Source organism: Suncus etruscus, chromosome 16 (assembly GCF_024139225.1).
Source record: "Suncus etruscus isolate mSunEtr1 chromosome 16, mSunEtr1.pri.cur, whole genome shotgun sequence".
In the NCBI taxonomy this organism is placed as follows: Eukaryota; Metazoa; Chordata; class Mammalia; order Eulipotyphla; family Soricidae; genus Suncus; species Suncus etruscus.
This window is the reverse complement of record NC_064863.1, coordinates 42,673,604-42,701,388: the sequence shown is the minus strand read 5'-3', so window position 1 is coordinate 42,701,388 and position 27,785 is coordinate 42,673,604. Positions and strand designations below refer to the sequence as shown.

The 27,785-nt window shown below is 37.7% G+C and overlaps 2 protein-coding genes across 2 annotated transcripts in view; one reads left to right on the top strand and one right to left on the bottom strand.

The window, feature by feature from the left end:
• SPATA18 (spermatogenesis associated 18) overlaps positions 1-12,806 on the bottom strand; it is a 47,083-nt gene extending 34,277 nt beyond the window's left edge. Inside the window, exons 1-5 of the mRNA XM_049789835.1 lie at positions 12,669-12,806; positions 7,495-7,600; positions 7,073-7,188; positions 5,273-5,385; positions 348-443 (exon numbers count right to left, since the gene is read on the bottom strand). Coding sequence (XP_049645792.1) covers positions 348-443; positions 5,273-5,385; positions 7,073-7,188; positions 7,495-7,600; positions 12,669-12,806 — 569 coding nt within the window. The remainder of the gene's footprint in view (positions 1-347; positions 444-5,272; positions 5,386-7,072; positions 7,189-7,494; positions 7,601-12,668) is intronic.
• Positions 1-27,785, top strand: part of OCIAD2 (OCIA domain containing 2) — a 945,756-nt gene that overhangs the window by 562,989 nt on the left and 354,982 nt on the right. The gene's annotated exons all lie outside the window — the stretch shown is intronic.

Genomic DNA, 27,785 nt, shown 5'->3' with positions numbered 1-27,785 from the left:
AGCGATACCAGAAGTGATCCTTGAGTGTAGAGGCATGATTAAGTCCTGAGCACAACTCACTGAGTGTAGGGGAAAAAGAAATAATCTTAAAATAACAGTGTTTATTTTACCCTTCTAGAAAAATTTTGTTTGAAGAGTAAATCTGACAATTAAACTAAGATTTGCCACCAAAATGAACATAGTATTAATTCAAATGGTTGAAAATTATTGTCAAATGTTCATTAAAAAGTATTGCTGCCTTTTGTCTTGGATCATGGGGAAAAAGCTTTCATACTGTAATAGATCACTATAAGAGCTAAATTCAGAGATCAATCAGCAGGCTGCAATTATCCTGTCATTTTTCTTACTGCTTTCTTAGCTGATTTATTTCCTCCTCTGCAGCCAAAAGGGAAATGGCCGATCTGTTCTTGGAGTCTTCAAGAGTCTTTTCAGTTGTAGCCATACTGTAAAAGAAATCAGTAACTAAAGATAGATTTTCCAGAATTGGCATACTTTCTAAATCAAGACATAGGTTCTCACCAACTTTTGGCATAAGACATAAATGCAACATAAACAAGATCCAATTATAAGATGTCTGCATCCAATCAAATGATATTGAAGATATTATGGTACACTTATATACAGTACATGCCAATATCCTTTCTGTACAAACACAGAGACAGTACAGAGGTAATACCTCCTTTAAAGAGATTATTAATAGTTTTTATATTGCAATGTTTTAGAAATTGAACCTTCTTAACTTTTTCCTTCTCTCCCCTCCAAATTCATCTTCTATAATTACACTATATTCCCAGGCAAATTCCTTCTCTCTATAAAAGCTCCATTTGTGGCCAATAGAATAAACCTATTCTCTTTATTTTGCCCTGTAGATCTATATATGATTTCATTTTACCAAACTTCTTAAAAATAATAATGATAGTAATAAAGGAAATTCTCTACTATTACACTTAGCTACCATTTTATGTCTTTAGACCTCTGACTTCTGCCAATTACTAAGCATTATTTTCCTGAATTTTCACCATAAGTCAAGTCCTTATTAGTGTCATAGACTATCATCCCTATATGCATATTAAAATACCATATTTTACCATATGATCACTGCAGATGTCATGCCAAACTATTGTGCATAAAAAGGGGGTTATGGCCATTGTGTGAAACTTTATAAAGGAGTTATAAGCCAGTTTTATTGACCCCACAAAAACAGGGTGTGACAATTATGCAGTTAAATAGAATGATGCTGTTTCTTAAGATCTCTCTAAATTATAAACATATATGTGTATGTATGTATATATATGGGACTGTGAGGGATGGTACTATATATAAACCAATAGGTCTTCATTAAGTTGCTTTGATGCAGGGAGAAACCCTAGGTGGTTGGTAAAGGCATCCTGACTGTCCAGGTCTTTCTTCCTTGGCACCTCTAGCCTCTTTCATCACTGATGCTGAGAGTGTGCAGTCTGAAAACTCACAACAATCTTCCTCCTTGCCTTCAAATGGAAGTAGGGAAGATCAAGCACTAGAGTCCGCCCACCCCTTAGACAGAGAAACAGAATCATCAGATCCATGCCAATCAGAAAAATATACAAAAAATTGATGAATTACCCCAAATTCAAGCCCCTACCACTTTCTCTTCTAGCACACATCAACATCCATCTTTTTTAACATCTGACTCTTCAACTTTGTCTCTCCTATTCCAGCACTCCCATATCCTGGGTGATATAATCTTTTTACCATGAACTACAATGAACTACTATGAGGGAGAAGATTCTGTCTTATTTATCACTTTATCCAAGAACATAAAATCATGCTTTGTCACACAGTAAATTTTGAAAAAAAAAAAAAAGCCAACAATATCACCATTGGATTTCTGATAACATCACAGTAGAACTACTGGAGACAGGAAGAAAATTGATTTAATCCAAATGTGAATATTACTGTTTTGTACTACATCTATAGGAAAATGAGCATGTTTATCAAGAGAAAACTGTAAAAGCTGAGGAAAATGCACCAAGGAGACAGTATACAAATAGGAATAGTCAGTGTTTTATCAAGACATGGTTGTTTTATATATGTTAGCACACATATACATAAGCAAACATACCTGCCAATTGGGAGCCCTTGTGTAATATACAGAGAAAAGAAGAATATATGTGCCAAGAATTTTCAGCATTATCTTAACCTTAACATATTTTCTTTAATTTTTTTATTCAGTCAATTATTGATCATTTATTTTATAATGATCATGGTGCCAAATGCTGGAGATATAGGGTGTCTTCAGAGCAATAAAAGACAGTAAACATTTCTTAAAGTAACAAAGTATGAGCACTTTTTAAATTTAAAATTACAGTGCTTTTTGAATCATTATGAAAGTGTATTAAAGGAGAAAACTAGGTAAATCTCTGGGTAAATCACTCTCAAAGGATAACAAAGAACCAGCCATTCACCAAAACCAATGGTAGACTTCCCTGTTCCTTTGCCATAGACAGAGGCCTCCAGAGGGATGGAAATCTTGATTAGATGAGAAGAGATTCATTTGAGCTGGAACCAAAGTCATACTACATCACACCGGGCCTTGAGAGCCCTAAGTGCGGAGTTTCCTTTTTTTTTTTTTTTTTTCTTGTATAGAAAGAAGATATTGACATTTTTCAAGCAGAGGGGTGACTTGATAGCACAAAATAATTATATTTGCTATGTGGAAACTGGATTGTAAACAAGCAATAAAGAATAGAAATAAAGTGACCATTTGGAAGGCAACTAAATGAAGTATCAATAGGTTGAAGTAGGGCAATAGGAATAGATGGTGGGGAAGCCCTCTCGGGGGAAGAAAAAAAGTTAGGACATGTTTAGATAATAGAGCCAAGTAGATAACCAAATAGATTAAAAATAGGAAATGAGGACAAGTAAGACTGACAACCAATGCCAAATATGCGAGCCAATAATCTCCTCTTATGTAGGATCTGTCAAACATGGAAAGACCTTTCCCTATTAAGCATTACATTGGAATTTTTTCCTTTCATAGTGGGTCACAACCAAGCTGGCTTCTATAAGTTTAAAGAAGAAAAGCCTTGATGTGTGACTCATTCTACAACAGGTGACACTCTTGTTTTAGAGACAAGTGGGTAGAGTGAGAGAGGGAGAAGAGCTCTACCTATCATATCAACCATGCAGGAAGAGACATAATTATTTGACATTTTTGTGAAAGGGTAAAAAAGTATATGAAATAAGACTATTTTTGAATTTTTTATGTTTTCTCAGTTATTGCAAAGTAAAGCATTACTTTTAAAGTGCATTCACAGTGTCTGGGACCTAGAATGGGTGTGGGAAGGGGATTTATGAGTACCTACAGAACTCTAAGGACAATAGGAAGAAATTTTGGACTCTAAGTTTTGCTAAAGAAGTCAAGAACTAGCAATGGAAAAAAAGAATTAGCAGTGACTTATAGAGGTAAATTGAGGGATCTGATCAAGATCAGTAGCAGCCAGTGAATGCTCAAGAGACCATTTCAGAAAAAAGAAAAAGAAAAAAAAAACATCACAGGACTCTAGTGCCCAGGTGTAATTGAGGTCAGGAAGAGTTCAGAGGATTAGACTCAAAACCTTTCATTTCCAGTGCCAAGAAATCATGTATCATTCTATCCCTAGATGTCAAAGGAAGGACAGGGACAATGAGACCCCGGAGAAGACAAAACTTGCCCTTAAACAAATACTGAATTTGGGAATAACTAACTACCCTCAAATTAACCAAAGTAAACCTAGAGAGAGACAATAACTTAGGGCTGGAATGATAGCAAAGTGGGTAGGGTGTTTGGGTTGCACATGGTCGACCTGGGTTCGATCCCTGGCATTCCATATGGTCTCAACCCTGCCAGGAGTAGTTTCTGAGCACCTAAGCACCACTGAGTGTGACTCGAAACACAAAAAGAGGCAATAACTTTAAGAATTTCCCTCACTGCACTCAAAATAAGCTGACCTGAATTAAAATCAATTATATTTATTCAAAAAAATTTAGTAAAAAATATGTTTTCAAAGTACATTTGTAGAAAAACATTACTATAGTTATAAAACTTCTCTGACAATAACTTATACTGTGAAAATGAATGAAGGGATGGAGGTAACTATGTGTATGTGCATGTAAACATACACATGAAGAAAAATGTTGTGGAATATACCAAACTGTCAGAGCTAGCAAGTGGTGTTTGTCTTTATGCTTTTATTTGTTGGTGTATTTTGAGGAAAGAAAACATGTTCTATTTGGATCATTGGGTGAAGAGAAACCAGTAGAGATGTTTTCCTTCAGAGAAAATGTCTTCAGAAAACCAGAAAAAATGGCACACCTTCCATCACCAGCCTTAACTAGGTTAAAAAAAATAAATTATTGCTGTCTACATATGTCAGAGATGGAGGCAATGCTAGGTCATGCAAATTCCATACTGATGGGAAGAGAGGCTAAAAGCAATTTATTCAAATTTGTCTTTCTCTCAAATAAAAACTCAAAGTTTCTGAAGCCAGAGCAAGAGCATAGCAGGCAGGGCACTTGCCTTGAATGTGGCCAACCTGGATTCGATCCACCACAGCATTCCATATGGTTCCCCAAGCCTGCCAAGAGTGATTTCTGAGCACAGAGCCAAGAACACTACCAGGTGTGACCCAAAACCAAAACAAACAAGCCTGCCCCCCCCCCCCCGCCGCCAAAAATAACCCTGTTTCTTTATAATGATTCCTTGAGCGTGCTCTCCTGTTTCTACTCAAGTCATTGCTTAACTTTTTCTGCTTAATAAACATTCCAGAATTTTTAAATTGTTTAATTTTACAGAGTTAAACTGTCTCAGTCAGGTATATATATTTTCCCCTATGTGAATGAGTATCACTGGGAGACATACACAGACTACTCCATCTAACTTTTGTTCTCTTTGTCTCATCCTTTACCTTTCCCCCATTTACATGTTTTGTTTTTCTTTGAAAAGGAAAAATTTTATGTAGTTATCTTCCTCTGTTTTTACATATATAGTGTTGTTGGGTATATGGAGAAGATGAAGTCTAGAAATGGGATCAGGGTCTTAGGAGTCATAATCTTAATACCCTATTTTCCTAAGTCCAACTCCTCCTAACTCTTTATTTCCCTTTCTCATTCTCTTTCCCCTCATTTATCCCACCATAAATTCACTTATTTGAAAATGCATATATTTTATGTCATTATTATTCCTCAAAACTTAATATATTACTTTAAGAACCAACAATTCTCTTTAGAAAAAGATAACTTGCATTCCTCTTACTCGTCTTGAACCTGGTTGAGTTGATTACGAGTTGAGGTCAAGTCAGAGTCTAATTGTCTAAAGTCTTGGTCACGAAGAATAGTATCTCTCTGTCTCTCCTTATCAAATGTGTCCTAGAATGATACAAAAAAAAACTGAGAAAAAAGTCTAAATTTATAAAACAATATGGACAGATTGAAAAGACATGTGTTTGGGCCAAAGAAGCCAAACACAAAATTGCATCATAAAATTTCATTTACATGAAGTTCAAGTATTGAAAAAATTCATCTCAAGTGATTAAAATCAGAAGAATGTTTACCCTGGGAATGGACCGAGGTAACAAGAAAGTGGTACCAGAAAATGTACTTCTGTGGAGAAAATGTTTTCTAAGTTTCCCCATAAGTTATAGGGATGGATGCTTCAATCAAAATTCAGTGTCCTATGGTTTTCACTGTAGTTAAATCATGTCTCAATTTTTAAAAGCTATTAGAATATTATCCTACATCTTTATACCTAGAGCTATTCATTAGAGAGCAAGGGCAAATTTTTGCTTAATGACAACTGACAACCTCTAAGTTGTTTTGCATAGCATAACATCTAATATTTATAAGAACCCTATTAGGTCAGCAAAAGCATTCCTCCCATTCAGCATATGATGAAACTGAGAAATTAAAAATTAGGTAAATCTATCAAAGGCCATAGAAGAGGAAGTATAATTCAGTGATCTTCATGTAGAGATCTTTCACTATCTCTTTTGGTCCCTGTTTAAAAGAGCCTGCTTTAATTTCATAAGGAACTTATGTACATTGATTAACTTATATACATTGATTTAATTTCATAAGGAACTTATGTACATTGAAATTAAGGATACTGACTGCTCAAAGTTTTGCATGCCCAGAAATAATGATGGGGTGCCTAATAAAGGTATCTGTTCTCTTACCCTTCTAGTCTTTCTCTGCTAGAAAAAGACACTATATCACCATTATCAATTGCAAATTGTGGCATTCTCTCTGCCACAAACTAAGTTTCCTTCTGATCTTGGAGGTTTCCTATTTTTTTTTATCTCACTTAGAATACTCTTCCATCTAAGGAGTAGCTTCTCTGGTGAATCTCTATCACATTACTATCTGAATGACTTCAATGTGCTATTTAAAAGTTATGTCTACAGGGGCTGGAGTCATAGTACACTGGGCAGGACACTTATCTTACATATAGCCGACCTGAGACCTGAGTTCAATATCTAGCACCCCATATGGTCCATCAAAAGTTCACCATGAGTGATTCCCTGAGCACTTCCAGATGTGGTCCCAAAACAACAAAATTAATTTTAAAAATTATGTAGTAAAAAAGCAATAATACAGTGGACAGGACACTTGCCTTGCACTTAGACAACCCATATTCAATCTCCATCACCCTATATGGTCTCCCAAGGACCACCAGGAATAATCCCTGAGTGCAGAGCCAAGAATAAGTCCTGAGCACCACTGGGTATGACACAAAAAGCAAACAAAAATTATACTTTCTTGATGCCAGCATGGATAATGTCCCAAAGGTAGATTGTCCTCTTTTTACAGCTGAAAAGGCATTGACTCATTGATTTACCTAAAGTCACCACTAGCAGACCAGGCTGAGATCTGAAGATGTGTCTGTCTTAAAAGAAACTCTAATCCATTGTATCATGTTCAACTTTCAAAAGTTCTCTCTGTACCAATTCCCTAAGTGGAATCAAACCTTTCACCAGGTACATAAACTAGTTCTTGGGAATAGTTTGAGTATCCAGTACTTAAGAAAGCTATTGCAAAGCTCCTTTAGTATCCCTACCTGCAGAGAGGGGCCTGAACTGTCAAGTGATCTTCCTGCGGAGGCAGCATTAAAAGATGACTCCAGCCAAGGCAAAAGACGAGATTTGAGAATTTCCACACCTTCAAAGTGTCCTCCTAAAAGAACCCATAAATTAGGTCAGGGAGAGAAATCCATCACCCTGCACAGTCAGAGCACAGAGAAATCGCCACAGTAAAAAGGTAGGATGGCAAGAGTGATAGTTTATCACTTAAAGGCACTTGCTGTGCACAGGTTCAATTTCCTCCTCATAGCACATGGTACTTTAAGCCCCTTTATGAGTTATCCTGAGCACAGAGCCAGCGTAAGCCCTGAGTAAGGCTGGATGTGGGCAAAACCAAAAGAAAACAAAACCAAAGGAAAGGTAGAGGATAGGAGAGGCCAGACCAGGTATACGTACTCACCTTCTTTGGCTGTTTCTGTGAGCATCTTAAAGCACTGTCCTTGGATTTTGGCAACTTGTTCAATGATTTCCAAGCAAGTAGACAGATTTTGATCATATGAGTTGGCCTGCAAAGCCAAAAGAAGAGACAAGATCTATGCAATTCTCAAGTACAGTACCCACTGCAGGGAGAGAATTCTCTCTAAGCAGGATGCTCCAGGAGGTAACAACTGCTGAATGTTCCCTAAAACACATGTCTGGTCCTCCTGGGTGCACAGTGGACCACTTTCCCACCCTTCCGTGGCAGTGCATGTGGAAGTATGATAAAGGTCTGAAAGAGAGAAGTGAGCTATGCTGTTTCTGTGGTACCAATAATATACTCTTGAGTGATTCTCCTCTATCTTACATTTCCCCCATCAAATGAGAGCACCCAAGAAAAAGAGTCCTGAGTCCAAGGGATGGGGAAGCTGCAGATTTTTACTGAGCTGTTAAGAGAATCAAGAAAGCTTGTAGTTAATTGAGCCAGGGAGATTTGGGAGCTGTTTTTTGTTTTGTTTTATTTTTGGGGCCACATCCAATGTTCAGAGCTTGAAACTGGCTCAATGCTCAAGTATCATTCCTGGTAGGGCTTACAGGACCATATGTAGTGAGCAGATCAAATCTGGGTCGGGCATGTACAAAGCAAGTGCTTTATTCACTGTACTTTTTTTCCAGCCCCGAAAGCTTGACTCCCTTTTCTCAGTGGAACCCTGGAGAAAAAAATATATAGGGACAGCAGTATAATACAGCAAGCAGAGTTGCCTTGCAAGAGATCTATCAGTGTTCAAACCCTATCACCCGGTATAGACCCCAAGTACTACAAGTTGTGATCTCTAAAGACAGAACCAGGAGTAGGCTCTAGCACTACTAGGTAAGGTCCAAAAACAAACAAACGAAAAGCTAGAATCATACTGATCCCCACACTTTTGGATTTACCTATTTTATTGTTCCAGTGTTCAATCTCAATTCAGTACAGTATAAAGAGTCTGGATTCTTGAGAATAATACAATAGAGAATACATAAAATAGATGGACCAGAGAGATAGTGCACCAGGTTGGCACTTATCTTGAATATGGCCAATCCAGGTTCAACACCTGGCAATCCCTATGATCCAGTAATTCCTGAGTATAGAACCAGTGTAGAGCACCACTGCGAGTGACCAAAACAACAACAAAAAAAAAACAAACAAAAAAAGAAGCACGGCCCCAGCCAGAGCTCCATACAACCTAGATGAGAGGTAGATCAGATAGTAAAATAGTAAGTCTTATGGTAAGGGTTTAGCACAGCTCCTCTAGATAAAGAGAAATAAGCAGATAGCTAGAAATTTGAGTGTCAAATTGTGGTGGAATAATTTAAATCAACAAAACAGCATGAAGAAGCCCAGAGCTGGCTTTTTTCATTTTTTGTCTTTTCCTTAATAAAATTTCACAATTGTCTATGTCAGAAAACCTCTACTTGATATAATACAAAAGGAAGCACAACTACATCTCACAAACAAATCAAAATGTATGGGCTGCCTTTAGCAATAAGTTTACACAAGTGCGAGAAACCTGATCGCAAATCCTAAGTGGGATACAATGAGGGAGAAACTAGAATGAAAAGCAGAACATTTGGGTGAATTTTAGGCAGGAGTTTACAAGTCATTCTGTGCATCTTGTGACAAGAAAAGTGATCAGACTAGCAGTTAGCCCCTCGCCCTCTAACAAAGGCTCTGCCTGTCCTCTCATTGTTGTATTGGAATTTCTACATTTCAGCATCTCTATGAAATTCAATAGAGATGATTCAATTGTTCATTCCTTTGATTTACAGATGTTACACCTCTCCTTAGTGCCATATAAACTCAGTTTACCTCCACAATTTTACACTATGAGACAGGAAAGCCATTATTTTCATCATCCTCATTTTTAGATGAGGAAACACCTAAAAATTATTTGTCCACAGAGAGTGGGCTTAGCACTTAAATAGATCTGATTATCACTGAATTTGTTATAGTTCTGTGTGCTTCTAAACAGTGTCCAATCCTCTGAGCCCATTTCCTCTCCATAAAAATAATGAACATGCTTTGCAAAGAACTAAATCAAAATAGTGCATATTCCTCACATTAGAGAGAGAGGGTACCCACAGGTGGCACTCACAGAGGTTGTACAGTAGTAAAAGAAGAAATAGGCTTAGGAATAAGACAGATTCTGGCTCAGTCATATTTGGCTTTTTTCTTTTTTTTTTTTTTTTTTTTTGGTTTTTGGGCCACACCCTCTGATGCTCAGGGGTTACTCCTGGCTATGCGCTCAGAAGTTGCTCCTGGCTTCTTGGGGGACTATATGGGACGCCGGGGGATCGAACCGCGGTCCGTCCTAGGCTAGCGCAGGCAAGGCAGGCACCTTACCTCCAGCGCCACCGCCCGGCCCCTTCTTTTATTTTTTTAATAGGGCCCATGCGTGGTGGAGCATGGGGAGGCATGCAATGCTAGGGCCTCAAATACACAGTAAATATGCTCCACCAACTGAGTCACATCTTCAAACTTGATTCTTATCATTTTAAAGATGATCCTGTTTCCTTATAATGAGAAGGTGGTTTTTCTCATGAAATATCAGAGAAGAGGTAAAATACATCAGAGCAGAAGAGGTAAAAAGTATTATAGTAATATTGCTATATGACCTTCTGCCTTGCCCTTAAAGTGGTGCCCAAAAAAAATTTTCTAATTAGTTTGCTTACATAACTTACAGAACAAAAAAGAATATACTATGTCAGGCAATTCCCGTTTCCAAGACATGTCTCTACATGCTATGACTTCTCACAGAAAGCATTGCATAAGACACTCAATTTGCAAAAGGATCACATTAGTCTACTTACACAAATTAGTAGAGCAATGATATAAATAAATTATACTTTATCCTATAACCAGAACAGAGATTCTTGAAGTTCATTGATTCATAAACTATTGAGTTCCTAATTTATGTTGAGATCTTGAGTTGAAAGTTCAGGAAACATACCAGCAGTGGGGAGAAAAGTAATTTCCACTAGCAATAAGCTAGATCTGTAGTTGAGGAAGTGTAATGGAGAATGGGAAACACAAATACAGGTGTGATTTCCAAGTACCCTGAGCACAGAGCCTGGAGTAAACCATGACTAACATTTGGAGTAGTCCCTAAAAGAACTAATAATAAAACTAATTAGAATAATAAAAATATGTATTATTTTCATATTCCATGTAAATTTAAGCATTATTTTCAATAGCCAAGAACTAGAAACCTCCTAACTATCCATAAAATAACAAAGAAGACAGAAAATGTTCACAATAGAATAACTCAATTATGTAAAAAATATAAAGAATAAAGACAAATAACACATGATTATCACATTACAAATATCATTTTTATCTGTGAAAGATAAATAAACCTGGGCCCGGAGAGATAGCACAGCGGCGTTTGCCTTGCAAGCAGCCGATCCAGGACCAAAGGTGGTTGGTTCGAATCCCAGCGTCCCATATGGTCCCCCGTGCCTGCCAGGAGCTATTTCTGAGCAGACAGCCAGGAGTAACCCCTGAGCATCCTCAGGTGTGGCCCAAAAACCAAAAAAAAAAAAAAAAAGATAAATAAACCTAACCAAACCAAACCAAATAAAAACAAGCTCTTAATCTGTAAGAACAAATTAGTGTTTGCCAGAAAGGAAAGTGGCAAGGGTCTATTATATAGTGAAAAAAAATAAAGGGACTGGAGAGATAGCATCGAGTTAGGGTGTTTGCCTTGCATGCAGAAGGATGGTGGTTCAAATCCCAGCATCCCATATTGTCCCTAAGCCTGCCAGGAGCGATTTCTGAGCCTAGAGCCAGGAGTAACCCCTATGCACTGCCGGGTGTGACCCCCCCCCATCCAAAGAAAAAGAAGAAAATAAGGTCTTTTTTTTTAATGAGATCATAGTGAGGCATATGTATATGTCAAATTATAATGATGTGAATCTAAACCTGTATGTTATATAAACCAACGTTATTTCAATAAAAATGACAATAAAAGTGATGATAAAAATTTATAATGCACTTAATGCAATTCATCAAACTTACTGTGAACACTCCTCATATTTGCCTTCGATTGTTCACTATGTAACAAAGCTCTCCTGAATTCTGCCCTAAACTAACCCTAGAGGCTGATTCTGCCCTAAAATAGAGGCTAATTTTAGTTTAATTTGTCTGATTTCCAAGGTGATTCATATTCTCCCTCCACAGGACTTTGGCAGCCTTGCTTGCCTCACATCCAGAACCCAAGATTCTCCACTTCAGCCACTTTCCTGCTTTGCCTTGGTACATACACATATAGTGAACTCTAGAATAACTTCTAATCCTTTGTACTTGCCCTCACATTCACTCTTACTTTCTTGATCTCTCCCCTCTCCCCTTTCTCTCTCCTATCCCTTATCTTTGTCTCTTTCCTTCGATAGATAGATAGATAGATAGATAGATAGATAGATAGATAGATAGATAGATAGATAGATAGATAGATGGATAGATAGATGGATAGATGTATATATATATATATATGTATGTATGTATGTGTGTATGCCCTCTTTTAAAGTTCAAGATTGAGAGGGTTGCTCCAGAAGTTGGAGGAACCTGAAACAGAATCAATGAAGAATGAAAATAACTTGTGAACAACAACAAATGAATGTAAAATAAATCTCTGTGGTAAGAAGACAGTAAGAGTGAGGTATTTTAGCATGACTGCAATGCACTCTGGCTAGTAAAGGTCCTCAAGGGAAGGGAAGGGAAGTGTTCTCTATAAATGTAGTTATTCCATCACATCCCCAAAGAATGTGGAAGAATGTTGACAAAGAGAAAACAGCCAAGGCAGCAAGAGTCTGTTTGCAGACTCCATAGTAACAGCAGCAATCATTTGTTCTCTGTTCTGGAGATGTCTGGCAAGAGAAATGAGGTGGCCTCTCCCTCAACCACAGAGATTATTCCAGTACAGAGGAGACACTGTATCAAGATCTTTTATTTATGTACTGATATTTAATACACTGTTTTCACTTTTAAGTGCAGATTTCTCTAAAACAGAAGTGAATAATGCAAGAGCAAGTATCTTGTCCCCTTGCCCTTCTCATTTATATATTAAAGGACCAGGAGTTTTCAGATTGTAATGTCCTGGAGAATTATTTTTACCTTACAAAATATAATCTTGAAACTTCTGCTTGCAGCTCCAACATTCCAGATGAGACTTGCCTCTGGCTAACATCATTGAGCTTATTCTGAAATAGGAGGCAGAGACCTTCTCTACTGAAGCCTCCATACCCAACATGTACCATGTTAAGGGTCCACATTACAGTTCTTAAAGTGTGTGGCTCATTATGTGGCTTACATGCAGCTCACAGTTATTCTTCTTGTCTTTTTGTGAGGATGGGCAGAGAATGAAGAGAGTTACCTTCAGTCTAATCACCCTCTCCCAACAGCTTTTAGGAAGTCAAACTACAAAGATTTATTCCCCAACATAACACTAGAAAAGCAATGGGAAAAACACTAGAAAAACAATGGGAAAGCCCGTAAGATGTACAGCAGATCTATCAAATAAGACCCTATGAGTAGACCAATACTCTTCTGAGCTGAATTATCATTTAGATCTGAAGGAATTATATAGAACTTCGTGGACAAGCAGCAGTTTAGGGAATTCATAGTTTTGAAACTAGTTTTGCAAGAAACATTACAGGAGCTCCTTTAAAGGATAAGAGAACTTTCCAACATGTAGCACTGAGTATGGCACTAAGAAAGCATTGCCAAGGCAGCTCAGTGGAGTCCGTATGACATGGCAAAAGCCATGCTCTAGGACCTGAGGCAAAAGCTTTACCAAAGTTAGTCTCCTGGAACAGTTGCAGGTGATCTCAGAGCAAGAAAATATTCCCCAAATTATGTACTGCTTCTGGGAACAATGATGATTGTTTTTCTTACTTCATGCTATAGTAACCTGGGAACACTGGGTTCTATAGAAACCCACAATATTATTACTTGAGAGCATGTTAATGATATTACGAATCACACAGACACTTCCGAGAATGATTTTTTTGAAAAGAAGCCTTTAGCAGAAAATTAAGAAATTTTGCTTAAAATCTATCACTAATATTCTTAAAAATAATAATAGTAAGAATCATTTAGTCATAACTTTGGATCAGTTACAAGTAGAAGAGTCTTTGAGGGACCGGAGAGATGGCATGGAGGTAAGGCATTTGCCTTGCATGAAGAAGGTCGGTGGTTCGAATCCTGGCATCCCATATGGTCCCCCGAGCCTGCCAGGAGTGATTTCTGAGTATAGAGCCAGGAGTAACCCCTGAGTGCAGTCAGGTGTGACCCAAAAACAAAGCAAAAGAAGAGTCTTTGATAGAAGAATCTAGGGAAAAGCCCGTAACACAAAACCTGACAGCTGGAGATACTTGAAGGACTGTGACTGATTTATATGAAAGTCCCTATAATAAGGCAGAAATAGATCAGGTAAAGAAAACAGGATTTTTTATGTTCCTAAGAAAAAGCAAGGCACACAATGGTTTTATCTAATACAGGACAAATGATGGAAACCACCTATTGGACTAAACTATGGCCTACTTAGCATAAGCTTAACAACACCTGATCCTTCATCTTATACAGGAGTGTATGATGAGGCTGGCAACAGATGAGTGGTGCACGAAGAAAAAATAGAAATATTAAAAAGAGCAATGCCTTTTTAATGTAATCTTACACAGAAGCAAAAGGATTTACTAAAAAAGCAAATAAAGATGATTGTGGAAGGCTTGAACCAAGGCAGTACATGATTGGAAACCTAAACCTGGACCCCAGACATAGATTTAAAATGGTAGATATATAACATATTAAATATAAAAAAAAATGCTGCTCATAGTTCAGGCTGGGAAGACTTCTAAAATCAAGTAAAGATTAACCACATTAACCACTAATCTTAAGTCATATAGTTAATAAAGACAATCACCAGAGTGCCATTGTTTAGAAATAGTAAAATTAGATCTAATTCTTGATGAGGTCAGTATGCTTAGAAAGTTGTTAATATATGTTAAAATGAGGAACCTGTAAATTAATGAATTTTAACGTTTTGCCAATATCCTGATGTTAAGAGGATATAGAGAAATAAATGCAGTTGCTCTGTAGCGGAGGCTCAAGCCAAAGCTCTTAGCCACTTTCCAGCACCCAAGACTTCAAATCTTTTGTTACACTGACCCCTTGCCCTCCTGTCTTCTGAGGAGGACCCTAGTGCTGCCTTCCAACAACTGAGCAGTTTGCGGCAAAGTATGGCATTAAGAAATATTAGAAACAGATAGCAATCAATGATCACAAATTGACTTTTATTGATTTATTTATGAAAATTCTATTTGCTATTCTTTTAAGTTTTATTGGGGCAAGTATTATGAAATAAACTTGTATTCCTGTCAAAGGGATAGGTTGGGGGCTGGGAGAGAATCTGGAAACAATTATAGAGAAAATTAGATATTGGTAGTGGAATTGGTGAAATAAATAATTTTTTAAAAAAGAAATATAATCATAGACCAGAGATACAGGACAACAGATGAATGTTTGTTTTGCATGCATCTGACCTGGGTTGATCCTGGCACCACAGATGGATTCTCAAACCCACCAGGACTGATTCTTGAGAGCAGAGTCAGGAGTGAACCTTGAGCATTGCCACATATGTTCCAAAACAAATGTGTATGTATGTATTAAGTGTATAATCTTATGGGTAGAGTTTATCAAGGGGCAATAATTCTCATATTGTAACTACAATTTTAGGGAGGGGCTACTCCAAAGCAGTGCAGAGGGTTCTGGTAGTCTCCTGCTGGCAATTATCAGCCAACTAAACTGATGGTTCATTTTGAGGACCCTATGTGACTAGGAATTACCTAAAATTCCTCTGCAATGCTTAGGATCCTTTAGGGCTATATCTTGCAATGCTCCAGAGATCATGTGGTGCTGGTGATCAAATCTAGTTTGAACAAATACAAGGCATATATTTGAATTCCTCTATCCTCTCTCCAGTCCCCAAGCTGCATTTAAAAAAAAAAATCTCAGAGCATCTGTCCCAGGCTCACATATTTTGAGTGTTGCAAAAATGTCCATGAAAAGTCACTGAAAAACCAAGCCATATGCTTTGTGAAGTGGGAAAACCCTGCTCTATTATGCTAGTGGCTCCAGTTGAGTTCATACTCCAGAACTGGACTCAGAACAAAGGCAGGAGTTCCATTTTACGAAATACCTGATAGGGGTTGGGGGTATTTGCAGGCAGCTGACAGGAAAGCACAGAAGCAGAAATTACAAAGTATGTTATTTTGCAAAGTCTAGACCACCTCAAGGACATGAACAAATTTGGGATACATTTCCAGATTACCAACATTACAAAACAAAACTGGCCATTTCAAAGATAGCCCAAATGTACTCCACAGTTATATTATGCTTCCCAGACTCAGCTGCCTTTGACAGATCTGGATCTCTGCTTAAAGTTAGGCTTTTTAAATGAGGATAGGGGTCTGTTTCCTCAGCATGAGTGGAAATCAAAGAGTAAAAACACCTCCAAGGGAGGAGGAGAGTTTCAGACCAGAGTTGAGCACCATTTTGGACAGTTAAAAGTTGCAAGGTTCTTATTTCTCATCTTAACATTTCCACGGAGTAGGTGGTTGGAATATTGCTCTTCAGAGGTTACTTGACTTTTATAGTTAACCACTAAAACCACAGAGACTTGCATGATAAATTGGGGATTCTGGGGGAAAGCATGATCTTACATAAGCCTGAAAGACAGCCCAGATTTTTGTAGTAGACTAGAGGAGGATTTATATAACTCCCCTCCAAATTGTCTCCCAGTCCCATTCATTCTTCCTATTGTTTTCTATCTCCCCATCATTCCCAACACAATTCAAATGTGTCTCCTCTCTGGGGAGTATGTCCCACTTCTCCCCCATTGCCTAAAATGAATAAAATCTAAATTTTCTATAACACCATCCCAGACTCTTTGTCATCTGACTCAACCCATCCAGACTAAACCACTCCCTGCCTTGAGCCAGGCACAGGTACCCACTTTTCACATACCCCAATTTTTCCAACTCCTTTTCCTCTTTCCATCAAATTTTTCTCAAGTGGAAATTTACGCTGACATTTCTATTCTCAGCATCTAGCAGAATTAGGCACAGAGTAACTATTGAATAAATGCTTATTGAATAATAAATGAATCAATGTACAAAGCAAAAGTGTAAATAAAGTGTCTAACCCACATTGTTATTTTTAGGGGAAGCTCAATAAACATTTATGAAAAGATTGCTTAGCTGTTCATAATTTATTTAGTTCATGATTGAATAACAAAGGACTTTTCCTTATGGCTCTTTTACCACATCCTCCACAATTATACACAAAGAGGAAAACAATTTATGAAAGTTATATATGTTCATACCAAGCTAAGCCTGAACTTTCCTTGGAACCCAGTTTTAGAGTTACAGGAATTGTTTGTCTCCTTGACAACTGAGTAAAAAAAAGCAAAATTTGATGTTGATTTTATGGTTTGTTTTTCTAAGGAAGTTTTGAAAAGCACCCACTCTGAAATTTTTTAAATACTTATTTTTAATTAAGCAAGAAGCAGTTTTGCCTAGGTTTTAGAATAAAGAAAATTGTGAATTTAAGACAAATAAACAAATATCACCAACCACCTAAGACTGGGGAAGAAATTTACATTTTTAAAGAATTTTAAAGAATTTACTATGTTTGGTCATAACTATGCGACATGATGAAACAGGTTAAACATGAGATGGTAGGGATCAAGGCAGCCTACACTGGAGCAAATAAGACAATTATGTGAGTAGACTAGAAGATAATTATAAAATTTAGGCAAAAATTCAAGCAGAATCTAAAGTTAGTTCAATAAAAACTAGTCTGAAAGGGCCACACCCGGCAGTGCTCAGGGGTTACTCCTGGCAGGCATGGGGGACCATATGGGACACCGGGATTCGAACCAACCACCTTAAGTTCTGAATCGGCTGCTTGCAAGGCAAATGACGCTGTGCTATCTCTCCGGCCCCCAAATTCACTATATTTTAGAATTAATATATTCAAAGTCTTTTATGTATCTAAGGAGAATAACTTAAATCTTGATCCCCTAGAGAAAGAGATTATTTCTAATTATTTTTGCTTAAATTAGTTAGAATAAAAGCACTCTTTGCCCCACATCTGCCTGAAAGTGCACTTTCTTGCTTGAAGATGCATTTCCCCAACCTGGGAAATAGCCACATTTACTGCTGGGTTTTGTATTTGTGCTTTTTTCTATCCTGGAGAAGCCCATGTTCTCTTAATAATGTATTATTAGCTATCTCACTCCTTCCCTCTATTTCCTGAATATATTTGTTTTATTTAAACAGCAACAAAAAGCAACCTAGCTATAGAATTAACACAATTTATAACTTTATTATAAATTTATGACAACTGTTATTTGTAGTTTTATAGGAAAGTTCTTATCAATTAAGTAAAATTCAAACTTTAGAAAAATAGAATAAATTTATATGTAGCTGAAATTTTAATAAGTCATGGTATATTTTTTCTCATCCTCTCGTTAGCTTCTAAAAAATAGCAAAATAAAAAAATAAAACAAGAACCCACTTGCTTGTTCTCTTTCTTTTTAATCAAGCAAGAAGCAGTTTTTCCTATGTTTTAGAACACAAATAAATGTTGTGCACTTGTGCACCCAATGGAAATTGGAGCTTCGGTTTTAGTAAAGACTGAATTTAAGATATTTTGGATCATTTTTAATCCTATAAGTTATCTGATAAACTTATTGTGATATGTAAGTATTAAGAATGGAACCTAGAACTCTGTATACACAAAGAAAGCACTTTATCACTGAGCCAAATGTGAGGTTTTAAGAAAAGTGAGTGCCAGAAGTTGAATGTTTCAGAGAATAATGTTAGTATTTAGTCAGTCACTGTTTGTTGAACAACTATTAAGAGCCAAGCATTATTCTAAATGCTGAGGAGCCAATAATGGTCACACTCAGCCAATCAGTGTCTGGTGAGCACCTACTGAAGAGCCAGACATTCTAAGTGCTGAGAAATCAATTGTGACTAGAACAAGGTATAAAAGTCTGACCTGTCAAGTTTACATGTAATGGGGAGGAACAATTGACAATAATAAAATGAGTAAATATGTCAAAATTAGTAGATGTAGAGGTCTGTAATGAGAGTTTATTGGTTCAAAGTCAAAAATGGCTTGTTGTCTCTTCTAAAAGACTGTAATGGCTGCAGAGCAATAGGACTAATAAATAGGGTGTTTGCCTTGCACATGGTCAATCCAGGTTCAATCCCCAGCATCCCCATATGGTTTTCTGAGCATGACTAGGAGTTATTCCTGAGTGTGGAGTCAAAAGTGACCCCTTAATATTGCCAGATGTAGCTCAAAAGGCAAAAGTAAATAAATATTTTTAAATTAATAGGTGTTTATACATGGAAGAAACAAAGTAATGCAGGAATCTAATAAACATTAAAGGGCAGGCTACGGATCACAATTATAAATAGGGTGTTTTCTCCTGATAAGTTGACATTTAATCAAAGACTTCAAGGTGAGCAAAGATGTTGATCTGGATGAAATGTCAGCAGATGTTTGCTCTTTTAAGACAGAGTGAGCTGGCAAGTACAAAATGTCTTGATGTTGGAGCATGGTTGGCATACTGTGCAATATTTCGATCTGATCTAGCCACCACACTAGTCATGTGGTGCTATTGGAACTTCAGTTGGCTAAACCCAAATAGAAATTTTATTTATGTATTTATTTTATTGCTTCACATCAAGTATCCAATAGCCATCATTCTGTAAATATAGATGCATAACATACCTATCATCATAAAAAGTTCTATTAGAGTTTTATGCTATAAAGAATAAGACTACCAGTATTGCTTCAGTGGATTGAGCAAAAGAAAGAATAGGTCAGGACTTAAAGGAATCACAATTGGGAAGAACTTGATGTTGATTGTAGGGATTTAGGCATTACTCAGAGACAGAAAATTTGGAGGGATTTGCCATAGAAATAACTTGATCTGAGTGAACGTTTAAAACAATCCATTTATATTATTATTATTATTGTAACTATTCAAATAAAATGGTGTTGATTGAACCACTCAAAGGAAAATTATATTAGTAAACAGTTGTATTTTTTTTTTGTCCTTTAGATTTTGAGCCATGCCTGACAGTGCTCAGGGATCACTCAAGACTGCACAGGTATCACTTTTTTTTTTATCATTTTATGTAAAAAGTTGTATTTTTGTGTTTAAACAGATTTTATTTTGTGTTTGTTTTGTTTTGGGGCCACACCTGGCACCACTCAAGGATTGGTCAGATGATCAAAATTGGATAAGGGTGATAATAGCAGATGTGGCGAAAGTGTTCAAGCCCTGTAAAAACCTTGAAGTTGGTATCAACAGAAAAGGATGTGGAATGATTCATGATGGAGGCAATTAGGTTAAGTAAAGAGGTCCATAGTTGAGGAATAGGAGAAGCTAAGGTCAGTTGTTGATTCCCTCCCTCTCGTTCCTTTTTTTTTTTTTCTTTTAGCTTTAGGGCTACCTCTGGCTGTGCTCAGGATTCACTCCTCACTGTGCTTTCAGTAATTCATCCTGACTGCTGACCACATAGGATACTGGGATCAAACCTGAATGAGCCACATGCAAGGCAAATGCCTTACCTGCTGTACTTTCCTTCCGGCCCATCTCTACTCTTTCAACCTCACACTTTCACATCTTTTGTAAAGACAAAACTATTAAAGGCGAGAAGACCAAATGCCAATACATGGGGGTGCAGGGTAATGACATGGTGCAGGCCGCATACATTTGAAACCCGGGCTTGCTGGACTCCTCCAGTCCTGTCGATTGCAGCGTGAACTTTGGATGGACCTTTATGGGTCTTGAGGGACCGTGGGGACCCAGGGAGGTCCTTTTGCGTTTCATGAAAGCATATTGACTAGTTGCCATACTAATTGCCCCAAAAAAGTGAAACCGACAACACTAACATGGACCCACCTCATGACTAAGTGTACTTTCATAAAGATCCATTTTATACTCCCTGTATAGTCCCAGAGGGACAAGAAAGACTCCAGTAAGATATTATTTAGAGTTGAGCACAGAGCGGTGGGTGGCTGAAAGAAATCCAGAAAAGACAATAGCGGATTTCATCAGATCCACAGTCTAGAACGTGGGTCTTTCCGGTCACTAGGGCCTCCACATCCTTGGTTACCGCTCAGTTTCCTTGGGTTCAGATCTTTGCTCCAAATCAGCACCTCCAGTGCCCCCTAACACTACAAGAAGAAAAGGAGCACCAGGGGTTGATACGGGGTGGGATCTGGATTTGGAAACCTTAACCCAGGGAGATTTTGCAAAATAAATAAATAAATAAATAAATAAATAAATAAATAAATAAATAAATAAAATTCACATAGAAGACAATCCCTAAATTGCATCCCTCCCGGGCAATGCCAGAACTATAAGGACGAACCCCCAAAGGGGTCTCCCAGCTTGACTCACGTTATATTCCCTCAACCACGACTCTAATTTGTCCTGCAATATTCCAAAAGAGTCGTTCGACACCAATTTCTTCAAGGTTTCCGCCATAGCTCACTTTTCCTCTCCGCTCCACTCCGGGAGATCGAGACACTGAAGGGGGGACAGGGCGTTGGTGGCCTTCGCGAGACGGCGGGGTGGTGACACGCGGGGAAGGGTGTTGTCTTCCAGGTGGGCTCAGAGCGTTGCTGTTTCCATCCTCCCCCTGGGGTTGGACCGGGCAGGGTGCGGAAAGCCGCGGGGAGGTGCCCTGAGCCACAGCCGCTGGGCTGCATCCGCTGCCCGGTGGATGAGTGTCTGGTTGCCCCGCGGCCTGGTGTCGAGACCATAAATAGCCCCCGATTATTGAACAAACTTTGACGTGGCGCGCGGTAGCTAGGGACGCGGGAGGCGGCACCATGACAACGCCCGCCCCGCCCTGTCCACTGAGGGCTCCACCGCCTTGCAGGCTCGCGGAGGGTCGCCAGAACCTGATTCCTCTCCTCACCTTGTAGCCTGGTGACTCCTGCAGCCTCTGAACCTTCTTTCTAGCTTTTCCTCCTGGTGCTGCTGCTCCATTTCCCGCTGCCGTCTCTGGTGGTGGAGATCCTAGGTTTGGTGGACTCCTCCAGTCCTGTTGCAGCATGATCCGTAGCTGGACCTAGAAGGGTCTTGAAGGGTAACAGACAGCGACGACTTGTCTGGAAAAGATAAGGTCCAAATGACTGGTTAACCACAAGGTGGAGTCGATCCAGGATGGAAGTTTGAACTTTCAATGGTGAATTTATTACACATGTTCCTCTATTCGTCTATATCTGAAGCCTATATAATGTGGAAATCCGACATTCCTTGAATAAATAAAGAAGGGAATCGTTATTTCCCCGTAGACGTTTGGGACCTTCCTTTATCGGGTCTCTAATTCTTTTTTTGTTTGTTTTTAGTTTTTATTTATTTGGGGGGGGGGGGTAGGGGAAGCTCTAATTCTTAACACCTTTCTATTGCCCACGTGGAACTTCTTTTATCTGGAATTTTAGCCTCTTTGCTTTGTGGGCTTTTGTTTTCTTGGCCCACCAGGTAGTGCTCATGTCCCAGATTTTAATCGAATTCGAGATTTTAGATCTAGGGTGTTTCACAAATTAAAACTAAGCCCCCAAGTTTGAACAGAATTTGGTAGTGTATTTTTTTTTTAAGAGTCCTCTAAAAGTTCGCTAATTGATGCTCCAGAATCTCTGAGTGAGACTTTGTTAAAGGTCAGTGTTCTTTGGAGGGCTTTGTCTCCAAGGGGTGATCCTTTGAAACAGTCAAGAACTGAAACCATTTCAACCTTTATAAGCCTTATTTTCTGTGTCACCAGAGGATGTGTGGATTGCATTTTATCCTTAGCTATTTGGTCAACTACAGAATGGAGAAAAGGGCAAAGAAAAAACTTTGCAGATTTCTTTAAACCCTTACAATTGAATCTTTTGCTTTGGTCAGATTTAAGTCCCCCTTCATGCTCTGGACACTTTATCATTTTTAAATGAGGAACAATAATTCTCCACTCCATTGGATTATAATGAGGCTAAATATAATCATTTGTGTTAAGTACTTAAGATGACAGAGTATTCTTACTAAGTGCTTCATAAATGTTAGTCGCCTTTACTACAAATGTAGATCGCACAATTAAATGTAATGAAAGATAGGTTGGAAACTAACTTTCAAGAAAAGCATAAGGTTGATTAGTCAATGAAATGTTACACAGTAAAAACAAAACAACCTACCCTACAGTTAGTTACTAAAAATCATCTAGTATCTAGAAATTCTCACTATATAAGAAAAAATTTATATGATAAACCCAGGAATGATTGTGATTTAACTATGCTCCCTTCAACTATTTTTGATTTTACAAACTTATACTATGAATATAGATGACTTTTATCAAAGTTTATTAAAAAACAGTTACCCATAAACAAAACTAACCTATAAAAATTTTGAACCAAAATTCTCCTATTTAAACTGACTCAAAACAGAGTCCTAGTATGATCAAAAAGGTCCTATTGCTACAGGGCTCATTCAACTCAGAGAGCCTTAGAAGGAATCTGAAATAATTTTAAGACTCTGTTCCCTGATGTTTCTCCTCTCTCTAATGTTTCTCACTAATGCTGAGGCCTCATATATAAATTAAAAGCCCTCAAGATTGACTTCCATTCTGAATCTCCAGTAAAAGTGGTACATAGCAGAAAATCTGTGTATGTTAACAACCAAAAGGCAAAGCTTAATCAAAGGAAATATTTCACAAATGTATTGTTACCATTGACAACTTTCAAAAAGAGACAAGATAAATTATAGTACTACATTTGTGTTTGGACCAAACCTACCTATGTGCATGGTGTCAGGGGTCACTCTGGAGGTACTCAAGGACCATACATTGTACAGGGACCAAACTGGAATTGACTACATGCAAGACAAGTGCTCTAAATCCCTGTATTATCTCTTCAACTCAAAGATTTGTAAAATAGATTGTTAAAATAGAAAAATGGGGGGATAAAAGGACTGGAACAATAGTAGAGTGGATAAGGTGTTTGCCTTGCACGTGGCCAACCCAGATTTAATACCCTGTATCACATACCCAAACCCATCAAGAATGATTTCTCAGTGCAGAGCGAGGAGTAACCACTGAGATTTATTATCACCAAGTGACCCCTCCCAAAGAAAGAAATATGGGGGCTAGAGAAATAGTACAATAGGTAAAGTGCTTGCCTTGCATGTAGCTGACATATATGGGATCCCAAGGCTACTAGAAGCAGTCCCTGAGCACAGATCCAGGAGTATGTCCTCAAGCCCTCATAAATTAAAAATATGTTAATAAATTATGCAAATATAACTAAATTTAAGCTTATGTACTAAGATTTGAGACCATTTAATATTTTTTTTTACCTTCTTGAAGTCAAGACAGAAATAAAAATGGTGTGTAATATTACTATCATTCCTATATAGGATAAAATAGAATTTTATTTCTAAAGCATACATGTGAGTGTAGAACGGCATTTTCTGGCACCAATTTAAACATGTTTATTCTACAGAGTATAGACTATAGATTAAAGTGTATCTAACCAATCTGCCTTCTAAGGAATCTAGAAACAGCCTTAATGGATTACTTTTAGTAGTTTTTTTGATCAATAGTAAAGGCTGTCAACATGAAGAGAAAAAAAAAACTACCAAAGAGAGGGGCCATCAAGTTGACAGTCTATTTCTTGACTTTCTTACCTTGTTAGTTAATATTAACTGAACAATCCCTACCTTTTATAAAATGTGGACACCCTTATACCTTAATCACTTCATCCTCTGCAGAGTTTTTCATGAATACTGGGTAACATGCAATATAAGGGTGTTAGAGCCTTGAGCTCAAATAGAGTATAAATGCTAACCAAAGGATCATACGCTTGAAAATACAAGGGTTAAATCAAGAAGTTTAGAAAGTATTTTAAAATTGATCGTATATAGTATATATGAAAGAAAATATCAGATAAGTCAAAGTTTTGCATACTATTTTGGTGCTCTCATTTTGTCCCCAATTTGACTACAAACTTATTTCAAATGAAAAGCATAAAATCAAGCATTTCTTTTGTGATACACAAGCGGGCATCTTGGAGAAGTTATTCCAAGAACAATCAACTTGAAAAGTGAACACTCTTGTTCTTGTCTCACACTAATAACTCTGCCAGTTAGAAATTCTTCGTGATTTTTCTTAAGTTCAAAATCACACTGAGCCTCATTATTTTTCCAGATGAACTCTCAGGTCTCTTGCTGTTCAGATATTCATTAATGTCATTTTGATTTGTTTTTGTTTTCTTTTGTTGTCAGTACCCTGGTTAAAGGTTCAGATTGAGCAAATCTTACCCTTTATTTCAGCATTGGTTTACAGTTCAATTTGGGTCAAGCTATAATTCTGAGAGCAGAATTTTTTTCTTGGCTAATCACCAAGAACTGAGTTTCATTCCTGAGTTTATTCTGCAGAATGGTTACTACACCTAATGCACCTAAACTCCAGGAAATAAACAAGGCAGATTCTCACTAATCACACTTCTACTCAATTTAAACCATGTTCAGACTGATAAAGGCTTCCTAATTACTCCAGTTTTCAAAGAATCAATCTTTATGTCTAATTTCATTGACTTTGGAACATACTGATTTTTTTTGTAGTGGTAACACTATATTCTATTCTTTTATCTGTCTCCTTTATTATGCTTGTGAATTTCTTAGAAGATTGAACATTTTTAGCTTATGTTTTCCAGCACAACAAATGCCATCTTCTGTGGTCTCTATTTAACAGACTATTAAAGTGAATGGTAAAATATAAAAAAGAAGTGAAAGGAAGAAAAAGGGAGATGACTGGTTGCTCCCAATCTGATATCAAAATTGATGGAGGGTAGGAGAAAACCAATTAACAACTGGTTAATTTCTCCTATGGCATCATAATCCTACCACTCAGTCAGGAGCTATTTGAAGAACAATGAAGAAGAAAATGTACCATTTAGTTAGAATGGGTTTTTCTGTGGGCCTTTAATCTTGTCCATTCTCTTTGTTACCCAGAACAGTAAACTGCAGAAATTTCATATTGGGGATTTAAAAATGGCAACTAGTGATGAATCAATTTCACTGAGTATGTGGGTGCTGGTAAGATAATTGCATATTGCCAGAGCAATAGCACAGCAGTAGGGCATTTGTCTTGCACACAGCTGACCTGGGACCTACTCGGGTTCAATTCCCAGCATCTCATATAGTCCCCCAAGTCTGCCAGGAGAAATTTCTGAGTACAGAGCCAGGAGTAACCCCTGAGTGTTGCCGGGTGTGGCTCAAAAACAAAAGAAAACAAAAGATAATTGCATATAATACAGAACATAATTTGGTACCATCAGCTGCATTAAGAGAAAGTGGGGTCGTCAAAAGAGTTTCTGGTTCTTCTCTCCAAGGACATTGCAAATTTTAGCCAGAGCAACTACAAAAACAAATAAATCAATAAATAAAATCCACCAGAAACATGTCCTGTTTCCAGTGTTCCAGCCATCTCAGTGCATGCTTTACTATTCTTGTCCTACAGCTGTCTCTGTTGGATTTGCAGCTTTGAGGTGGAGCCTGCATTACTCTAAAGACTAGAGAATCTGAGCTGACCCACTTGCATGAAGTTAGTCTCCATTTGCCTTTTTTTTTTTTTTTTACCTATGCTAGCTTTTCTTGTTAAGCTCTTTGCCTCTAAGATAGCAACCACAAATTGCTCCATTTCACAACCTTTATTTGGTTCTTCTGGACCTGTCACAGTGAGATAAAGGTGAAGAGTTAAACAAAAGAAATACCTCTTAGAAAAAGAATCAATTGGATTGTGTATGAGATAAAGATAGTTTCCTGCAGTTAATAGAAGCAAGGGTACTACTGCCTGTACCATACCAGTAAGCATTTTCTGCTCAGAATGCCAATCATTCTGAGTGTTTCTGTAAAATAATTTCCTGCCCAATATTTATTTTTCTTTGTACTACACCAGTTGTGCTATGGATTTACTCCCAGCGATACTCAATGGACCATATATGGTGCAAGAGATCTAACCAGAATTCACCACATGTAAGACAAGTACCATAACTCTTGTACTATACATGTCCACTATTGGTTAAAGTATAAAAACAACAACAACAACAACAACAAAAACATACCCATCTCATTTTATGACCTAAATAAGGTCTAAAGCATTTATAGTAAATTCAATTTTTAAAAAAATCCAGAAGAGCTTCAGTGTGAAGGCAACATAGGAGACTCTCTTGGTCCAGGCCCTCAGAATTACAGGAGCTCATTCACAAATTATCTCCTTGTCTTCCATCTTTTCAGCCCTACTAGTTAAATTCAATAGCAAAGACTGTGAAAAGTCATTTAAAGGGTAAGTTTAATGTACATGGTAGCTGCTGTGAAGGCTTTGAGAGGGGGGAATCTATGCTGTAAGATGCCCAAGGTGCTACTCAAGAGGGACATGGTTGGCTTGGAGGCAGTGCCTCAGACGGAGAATGTTGACATAGATCTTGTCTGTACAGTGGACAAACATTTAGTGGATTTCTAGTGTAACAGAAACTAATGTCTTAATCCTAATTAGACTTAGTTCCAGCTCCCTATCCTCTTCCGTCTATTCAGGAGAGAAATATAGTAGCCAACATTGTTCAATGTGGCAAGTTAAAATAAATACTAAATTTTCTGGCCTCTATTCTCCTTCATACCCTTCATGGGAAGGATCGGGGAAGTTCAAGAAGAAAGCAATATTTTGAAGGAGAGAGAGAGAAATGGAGAGAAGAGATGAAGAAGTAGAAAGAGAAAAAGGGGGAGAGGAAGCACAGAGCCATGATGAACATTAAGCATAGCTGAGTATGACCAAAACAAACAAACAAAAACCCTTTGGGGATATCAAACAGATTTCAAAAACATTCAGTATGTTTCATTACTATAACTAGGTGTTAGAGATGCAACAAAATGAGCAAAACATGAACCTTTCTGATATAGAATCCAAGCTTGGTTGCTCACCACTCCTAGGCCAATTACAAGAAAACATTACATCACAATTCTAAAAAAAATAATCACATTACTCAAGTGCTAGCAATGTGAGGAGATGGTGGATTCATGTCCTAAAATAGGAAAGAAGAGAGGGGGAAAGGGAGGAAGGGAAAGAGGGAAGGAGGGAAGAGAGAGGGAAAGAAGAATGCAGAGAGAGAAATGCAGTGGG